Genomic DNA, 9,777 nt, shown 5'->3' on the forward strand with positions numbered 1-9,777 from the left:
AATAGGAAATCACCTATAAATCTTAAAATCCATGCTCGAGTATACCTCCTCGTCATTGCCTTCCAACTAAGCAATGTCACCAAAATGATTTTGCTAACCAACTTATTCTAACAAAACTTTCGTCTATCTCCTTTTATGCAGATGTAACTCCAAATAACTTTTCACATTAATCCGTCCAATTTAAATTTGTTGGTGTTATAAGAGGTGATCCATCACCACGAAGCCTCAACAAAACTGCCCCGTCTTGTAGAGTAATGATCCATAACACATCATTTTCAACAAGTCCCAAATAAATGCGGCTTAAAGTAGAAGCATTTACATTTGATATGTATCTGGGTTGTATGTAAAACTTAGTTTTCAACATTTAGGTCACCATCCAAATCTCCTTTTTTTTTTTCTAGTAATTTTTGTTATTGCTGAACTAGACATCAGATTGACTCTTCTGCCTCATATAATAACTAATTTTACCACTCAGCATATTGCATTTATAAACTTAGACTTGGCTGCAATTTGCGGAGTAAGAGCATGGCTATGGCTACGGCTATGGTGGCAGAAAGAGAAAGATCGAAGCCTCTCCACAATTTCTCCATGCCCTGCCTCAAATGGGGCAACCAGAGATTCCTGAGGTGCGTCAAAGACTCCACCATGATCGATCTCAAACCCTGGACTTTGAGGACCAAAGCACCACATCCACATCACACCAACCAACTCCAGAAGAAGATGGAAGAGAGAGCCAAGTTTTCGGTTTCACTCTCGAAGGAGCAGGTGGAACAGGATTTCTGGGCCTTTCTCGGAACCAGACCTCCCAGGAGGCCCAAGAAGAGGCCCAGAATTGTCCAGAAGAATTTGGATGTATGTAAATAGTCACACCATCAATTCAATTCATGCTTTCTTTCTCTTAATTCATTTCATTTCATTTTTTGCAGACACTTTTTCCTGGTTTGTGGCTCACCGATGTTACTGCAGAATCTTACAAAGTCCCTGAATGAGGCGGGGCCAATTGCCGATGCTTGCTGACTCTTCTTACTTTCACCACCGTGTCATATAAATAAATAATGGTAATTGCCAAATCAAATCAACCATCTAAATAAATCCAAAACTTGATTCTTTTGTTGAATTCTGCCGCTGGTTATCTGAAAATATAGTAGCTTGTACATTCTATACGTTAACAATATTTTTACTGCTGCTTCCTTTTCGCTTCTGTGAAAGATCTTTGTTTCACTTTTATCAATTTGCTAGAGTTCTAATGTACTGGATGCTGCAGTTTTAATTGCTCATTTTATTTTATTTTTTTTACCTTCAATCCAAGAAAGAACGTAATCTTGTCCCTTGTTAATATGGTATTATGACATGAAGAAGAGTAAAATCGGCATATTTAAATTTGCACAGCTTGTACCAGTGACTTTAATGTTTACAAATATGTGACCACTAATGAAATCTTCTACATTTCTGTTAACAGATATTGGATTTTATGGTGAAAAATGGTCATTTTCATCTATTTTGTGAAAAATAAGAGTAGAAATATATGGTTTGTTTGGTTGACTTGCAATAAATGCCAAGTGATAGATAAATAATGAATGCATGAAATTCTCCATTTTGCTGCTAACATCCTATCCTACCCAAATGGTTTAGTCAGAAATACTAGTTTTAGACTATATTAAAGCCAAATGCATCTTCAGAAAAAATAAAATAAATACTAAAAAGAAAATAAAATTGTTCATTGCTTGGCTTTTCCAATTAGGAAAGCTAGGGCCTATTTGGGTAACCCTCTTTAGAAGCACTTTTAAGATAAATAAATAAGAAGAAAAATAAGACGGACTTCTTCATAAACTAAAATGAGTTCTTCATTAGCTAATTTGTAGAAACTCTCTCATATAGCTTCTCTAAAAGATGAGAGGACATCTACAAATTAGCTAATGAATGGCTATTTTAGTTTATGGAGAAACTAATTTTTTTTTTTTTTTATTTCTTTATCCTAGAAGTGCTTTTAGAGAAACTTACCCAAACAGGTCCGTAGTCTGAGCCATTGTTGAGGTGAATTAAGGGAGTCTTTTCCATTGGGCAAGACCAACTTCCCTAAAAAGGAACAGGTAAAATTTGCAGACGCTGTTTAGCTCCATTTGAGTTCATTCAGAATGTACATGCTATAATTGTGTTTCCATTCAAGAACTTCCCGCACTGATGTAAATCAGAAAAAATTGCTATAGAAAGCTTCTGTTAGTGGAGAAAGAAAAGTAAGAAAGCATATTTTACTTTTCTTCTATTCTTGGCTCTGGACATTTCTAAATGTTGATTACATCTGTTACTGGAGAACAACTCAACAAATATGTGAAGCAAAAGTTTTCATAAGTTACATTGTATGACTCTGATGAATAGTAGCAAAAGTTAAGGATTCTCTCACCATAAACATGTTCAGTTCTCTGACCCTCATCAACTCTGCTAGAATTCCTCTGGTTCATGTCAGCACAGGTGAAGCAATTATACAAATTGCAGTTGCAATGTTGCATGTATATTAGGCATGTGATGATTTTTGGAATTCTGCTGTCATTCGCATGGGGAACACATACGTAGATAGTTACTGTGATTAGCAAGTATAGAGAGGCTTGGACATTGAGGGTAAAATATGGAAGTAGCAAATACAGAACCAATTGCTGACTTAAGGTGTGCTTCTTAGTAATGAAAATGTAAAGAGTAATTTGGAGTAAGTGAAAAATGACAATGCAATGGCCTAGATACATCGATATGTCTCACTACTGTTTTCACTTTTATTTGTTGGTTCAAGTACTGGCTAGTAATTAGCTATATGTCTCACGTAACTCTTCTGCCCTATAAGGTATCATCTGCACAGCTGCATGGCATTACCACTTGACATAATTCTTTTAACATCATTTTGAGTTTGCACTTTTACAGCAACAGGAACGGTTTTATGTGCAGGAATTGAACAAAGCCTGTGTAGTTTTTATTATTGTTTGGCTATAAGCTATGAAGTCCAAAAACAAAAAATATAAAGTATTGGTATAGTACACTTATCCTATACTAATATAGATGCTCCTTATTCTTAGATATGTATTTAAGAAGCATCTTTTAAAAAAAAATTCAAGATTTTAATCATCGATATGCTTGAGATACAGTTCTAATACTTTGAATAGAATTGAAATTACATATTATTTTATTCATTCATTGACATGTTCTAATGCGATTCTAATAAAAAAATACACAATTATACAAACACAAAATTTATTATTAGAACATGTAGATGAATAAAATATGGATTATGTTAGGAGTGTTCACAGGTCAGATTTGACTAAATCTGTTATCTAACCATATTAAAATTTTATGGGTTGGATTTGTGTAATTTTTTTTTTTTTGCAAACACAATCAAATCCAATCTAATCATAAACGAGTTGGAATTAATTGGGTCTTAATATTTAAAAAAAATTAAAAAAATTTAGAACATGTATCTTTGCCTAAATTTTTTAAGTATATAATAATTAAATGCATTCAAAAGAAACCAAATTATGGAAATGTTTTAATAATAGAATTAATGATTTTAATACTAATATAATTTTTTTGGATAGAAATAAAGTATGATACTAGTATGTGAAAATATAAATAAAATTAAGAAAAACATAAAAGCAAATTAAAAAAGATGAAAAAGTTATAGCAGGTTTATTTTAATAATTTAATAAACTATATGAGCTAAAAGTTATTAATGTGTTTTATATTTAATAATTAATTTATATATAATAAATTAAATTATATGGTATGAATTGTGTCAGGTTAAAAAAATAAAACTTATTTTTGATTAGATCTTGATCAAGTTGGATTGAATTCAACTCAAATACTTTAGAAGTTCAATTTATATAATTAAGTTGAGTTGAATCACAAGTTGATTTTAACTATAAATACTCTTAGATTAAGAAATAATATGTAAATTGAAGGAAAATAGATGAATAGGAATGATGTTTAACTGTTTGTTTTTCCTTTTGGTTTTGTAGTAAATTATAATCACCCTTCGCTGATATAATGATGAGAAAATAAAGATATTGTTCTTTTAGTATAGTAAACAAAGAATTCTTAGAATAGTAAAAGTCTCCTAAAGTTAAAAAAGAATTATCTTCCCTTAGATATACGTTGAACGATTTGATTTATCCCTGAACGAAAAGTGTTTAAAAATATTAACAAGAATTTAGGAAGGGGATTGTGCAATATATTGATGTCAAGGTTTTAGGATTATAATTGGTGGAGAAATTTAATCTACAAGGACAAAGCATAGTATAGGTCACAATCACGGGCATTAATGCATGCGAAAATAAAATAGACAGTACCATCCAATTAATTGTAGTTATGTCCTTTCGATGTCGTCAGTCTATTTGCTGGATTTTTCTTTTTTCTTTTTTGTCCAACGAGTCCATTTCTTGGATAAGATGCCATAAAATCCTAAATAGGCATAAATGATTTCTTTCTTTTTAATTGCCAGACTTTTAAAAAGTTTTTATTTATTTATCTGTTATTTATAAAATTCAAGATGACATTAATTATTCATTTATTAATTATACTTTTATTTTACTCTTAATATTTAATTAATTTAACATGTATTTATTGTGAAGTAAGAAGAAAAAGAGATAAAATAAAAAATTTCACATTTATTTTATTAAAATCACAGTTAAAAATGAACAAAGATAGTATATCCACCACAAAATCGAGGAAGGATGGAGAAGCCCGCTGCATAGCACATGCCCTACATGCATAATACTAGTACAAAGCATTCTATGGTCCCAAAGAAAAACACACACAAGGCGCACTTAATTCTGATAAAAATTAAACACATAAATTTGTGATCAGAAGACTAGTAATTTCCATTGAAGTCCATCATGGTTATAATTTATAACCCCAAAAAGCTAATCACGAGTTTATTGATTCAAGATTTTTGGTCTTGTGTAGTGAATTTTAGGACCATTTGGGATGCCATTATCTTATCAACATTGCAACTGAACTAAATTTACTCCCAGGATAACTCACGCATTAATTACTTAATTTACTCAGGACCGCTGATGTAAAACAATATTACTAATTCAAAGTTAAAACTACTAGAAACAATGGACTGGTAGTGATAGGAATCCAATTCTAATGTGTTAGCTGTTTGGCAGCATATGATTAACCATATTGCCAAGCATGTCTAATTGGAATTTCACCATTTATGACACGAATGCTGGTTGTCCAATAAATAACACATACTAATTTGGAGGATTCAGTATATTTCCAGATTAAATGCATAGTCTAAGCCGATGCATGCCACTAGATAAATCAAAGGATGGCCCATGATTAGCTGAGTTAGTAGCTAACAAAGGCTCAGACAAACTAACTTTCCAAAAGTTAAAGTTTCATCAAGAATTTGTTTGTCCATGAAACTGCCACCACTAGTTCTAGTTGTCATATGTTTTACAATTAAAGACAAAATGTTAGTTGTTGAACAAAAGAGCATTTCTCATAAATAAACAAGTGCTAATCTGAACAAGCACTAGCCACAAAAGCTTCCATTCATTGGAGGATTCATCACAGAAAACAAGATGGGACAAAGCATTAAAAATGGACAGATTCCCATTGTTCTGGCCCCCAAGCTTGTACCTTATTAACTGAATGACCATCAGAGATTTTTTTATCCCTCCAAATCATTAGCTTGGCATAAACATAATCAACTTCATTTAGTACCATGCTAATTACTTGTTTCTTTCTAGCATGATCGCTGATCAGAATAAACAATGATGAATTTGATAAGCCAACTAGCAAGATTAACCACGAACTAACATGAACAAATCACTTCTTGCTTTTCTTGGCCTTCCCAACACGTAAAAAAGAACCCAACCCGAAGAGACTACCACTTCCTTTAGAAATGCAGGGAGTTGGTAGGTTCAAAACAGGACTAATCCAAAGACCATTGGCATAAGATCCTCCATAACTCTTACCTGAACGAGACCTTTGTATAGGATACAAATTTAAGGTAGAAGAGCTTGAAGATGATAGTGGCTTAGCTGCTGAATGCTGCCTGGTTGAACTCACTCTCTTTGGCTGTGGCACCGAACCAGTTGAGTTGCTCCTTGACAAAGGAGGTGAATAACACATCAAACTTTTCTTTGTATCACAACTGAGACTTTTGCTTCTACTGAAACCCCAGAAAGAGGTGGAGTGAGCTTTCTTATCTAGAACTTCTCTAGTGCTCTCTTTCTTTATTTTGTCAACGCTAGACGGGGTACATGGAAGAGGAGGAAGTCTCATATATGGAGCTTCTCCACAAAGGGTGTGTTTCCTAGTAGTGTTTCGCTTTTTCTGCATCTGAATGGGAAGGATTACCCCATTAGAGAAAAGTTCATCTGCAGAAGATGATTCAAACTCAAGGCTTCTTCTGATAGTGCTGAACTCAAAGTCATGATTCGACTCAAGAAGCATTGTGTCTTTGCGTGGAACATCTTGCTGCTTTTGTAGCTCAGGGACATCATGGGAAAAAGAGAAACGAGGGGGAACTATTTTAGAACACATAGATAACTACACAGTTCCCACCAGTTAGGAAAATTGAAGAGGGAAGCAAAAACCAAGGTGGACTTCAAGGTATGATGATGTGAGAAAGGAGAAAAAAAGCAAGGAAGAGAATTCAAACGAGAAAATCAAAACAAGGGAAGAGAGATTTATGGGTTGAAAATAATCAAAATATGGGGTTGCTTTTGATTTACAAGTCAGAAATACACGGAAACAAAAGACATCCAGATACAGTGTACAAAAGGAAGAGCGTGTGTAACCATTTTATTTTCAAAGGATAGAGATATTCTGTGAAAATTGGAAGATCAAAGGAGATTCAATGTTCTTCTCTGAATAGGAGGCACAAGGGATATTTTGTCTATTATTGTTGGATAATAGAAACAAAAGAGGAAGACAGAGAATATGACTTAAAAAAAGAGAAAATGTAATGTGTGACAATTTGGAAATTGTAAAAAAAGGATGTGAACTGCAAAGTCAGTGAAGGTTAAAGGTATGTGACTGAAATCACGATCTAATTCTGCTGAATTGAAGGAATAATGTTTGGAGTCTTGGTCTGTAAAATAGCCACCCAACAAAACTTGTTCCATAAGATGTGTAAATTTTTTTTAATATATTATTGGTACCAAGTATTTATTGATTTCATTAATAATTTTCGTTGAAAAATCTAGTTGATTGTCTTTAATAAAATTCTTTTCTTCTAATTATATTTTTTTATCTATAAAACTTAAACTCGAAACTAGTTAAAATGTGTAGAGTTTAAATGTTTTCATCTTAATGATCGATGAAATAATATATTCTTTTGCACATTCATTTATATAATTTTAAGGTGGAGGAATATTAATAGTCTCTTTTCTAACATAAAGCGTAAACAATCATATTTTATTATACAATTAAAAAAATCATTTAGATGGTGAAGCACTGTCAAATAAATATTTATAAATTAGGTTAGCTCTAGGTGTGTGCAATTATCTCTTGTTCCTTGTATTTGAGGATGATTTCTTATAACATATTTAATACTAGTTTGAATAATCATATAACACGTGGGATGGACCAAACTGCAATCTTTCTGGGTTAATCACCCCCATGATTAGAATTATACTAAATACGTTTTCTTAATTTTTTTCCTAAAAAATAAAAAAGAATCTTCACCGATTAACAAAATCCTGGTTGTGATCACTATTTATTGAAGCATAGTCAAATTAGAGAGTTTCTATAGACATGGAAATTTTAAAAAGGGAAAAAGAAGTTTCGCTACTTCAATATCTTTGAAATATGATAGTTAAATCTTTCTATAATTGCGTTATTAAAAAATGGAGCTGATGAAATGAAAGAACGTTCTACCGGCTAACTAAATTTATTGAAGGACTCGAGGATTAGGGTGCAAATTTTTTACAATTAAACCACTACTCTGCCTTCATTAATTTTTTAGTTTCTGTTTACAAAAGTTCAACCACCACTCTGCCTTCATTAATTTTTATAAATTCTGTTTATAAAAGTTCAACAACTTGATTAAGTTAGAAAGGACCAACTCCTTTAAACCAAAGCTGTTAGATGCTTATGCAACATCGTGTTAAGACCGTAAAAAAACATCGTGTTAATCTAATAAAACTTGCAACCGCAAGAGTTATTTATATTTCTCTAATAATTACAGCGTATTTTCCAATGATAAAAACCTTCCAAAATTATCATGCCCTTCCTATATTCTAAAGAAGTCGTCACGTATTATAATTTGACGCGAAAACGGCATTATCCAAACATATGCTATAACTTGGTCAAATTAATGGATGATACTGACTTAATAATTCTTTACCGTGAACATTGCTAGTATTATATGACACAAGTCTATTATGAATTGTCAAAGTTGGAAATATTGAAACCTTCATTCTAATGTAAGGGTGAATTGAGGTTAACGTATTAGTTGTATTTTCTTATCTAATTAGAATTGAAGTTTTGCTTCAATAATCTACATAATAAAAATTTACATTAAATGTCAATATTAATAAGAGGAAACTTCCCTTCTAGTCAGAGAATAATACAAAAAATCACTACATCTAAATCTTGTCTTGCAAGCATTAGGTTGGGAAGAAGAGATCAAAGTTCAAAGTATAGGATTGGTACCTTGATGAGCAAATTCTTGCATGACAGATAACTAATATTGGTTTTTTTCACCAAGACAGAAAACCCCTTTTTGACAAGCTGCCATGTGAGCAATCTCTCGATGAGTAAAACCCAGAGGCTTGATGATGATGACAAAATAGTCCTTATTTCCGATGCCCACAGCATGGGAACCCACTCACCAACTGTTTGAAGGACCCCACAAAGCATCCATCAACCAAAAATATTGTCCTTAACAGGAACCATTATTTGGGGCAAGAAAAGATGTAACCAAAATCATAATCTGTTCGAGAAATGTTGTACACTTCGTTGAGTGTGACCAATCTTCATTTTATTAATAAATGATGTAGAGACTTGGACGTGATTGCTTTAGTGGATCCAAAGAGAAAGTAAAATGTCATCACTCTAGCAAATATATCACTCGCATAGAGTCATCCAATTATAAAGGTGGTGATGGTGCCCGTATAATTCCCTCGTTCATGTGTGAAGAAATGGAAAAAAAAAAACTCATGTTCTGGTGCTTGAATTTGTAAGTGAGTTATCAGGAAGTCAGTTTTTTTATCATTATTAATGTGAAGTATTTATTAATTTTATTAATAATCAATCTTTATTAAAAAAAATTGACTCATCTTTTAATTATTTTTTCATCCATAAAATTTAAATTAAAAATCTTATTTAAAGAATTAAGTCCATTCAGATCAACAACTTATTTGTAAAGTCATTTATTTTAATCGGTTTTCTTTCATGCAACATAGTAAAAAAGAAATAAATAAATTATCTAAATAAATTACTTTTACAAAATTAAGACAAAATTTTTGTAATATAAAATTTAAAGTAATAGACTTTTATAATATCAAAATTAAAATAAAGAATTTAGCTATAGACCGAAAGTTTGAAATTCTTTAAACTCTAGTTCTTGCATATGAAATTGAATACAACTGTGATTCTTTTATGCATAGTTCATTCAAAAATGAAAGAAAATCTGTGACAATGAGATTTAGATTTTTTTTCTCTTCTTCAAGTCATCACGTATTCACGTTACTTCATCTAACCTTATTTTCTTTATTTTTTTAAATGAGAGTCTTCGATAAATATGTTTCAAGTTAAGAGACTTTTTTCTGTTTTAGA

At 31.8% G+C, this 9,777-nt stretch overlaps 2 protein-coding genes across 2 annotated transcripts; one reads left to right on the top strand and one right to left on the bottom strand.

Moving 5' to 3' along the window:
* LOC114413654 lies at window positions 1-1,296 on the top strand. Its single transcript, XM_028378154.1, has 2 exons — window positions 1-852; window positions 927-1,296. Exons 1-2 carry the CDS (start codon window positions 526-528, stop codon window positions 987-989), a joined length of 390 nt encoding a protein of 129 aa, XP_028233955.1. The 5' UTR covers window positions 1-525; the 3' UTR covers window positions 990-1,296.
* A 3,756-nt stretch (window positions 1,297-5,052) lies between these two features.
* On the bottom strand, window positions 5,053-6,923 carry LOC114413655. The gene has a single exon (XM_028378155.1). It carries the CDS (start codon window positions 6,535-6,537, stop codon window positions 5,818-5,820), a length of 720 nt encoding a protein of 239 aa, XP_028233956.1. The 5' UTR covers window positions 6,538-6,923; the 3' UTR covers window positions 5,053-5,817.
* Between the last annotated feature and the right edge of the window lie 2,854 nt (window positions 6,924-9,777).

This window comes from Glycine soja, chromosome 5, assembly GCF_004193775.1.
Source record: "Glycine soja cultivar W05 chromosome 5, ASM419377v2, whole genome shotgun sequence".
In the NCBI taxonomy this organism is placed as follows: Eukaryota; Viridiplantae; Streptophyta; class Magnoliopsida; order Fabales; family Fabaceae; genus Glycine; species Glycine soja.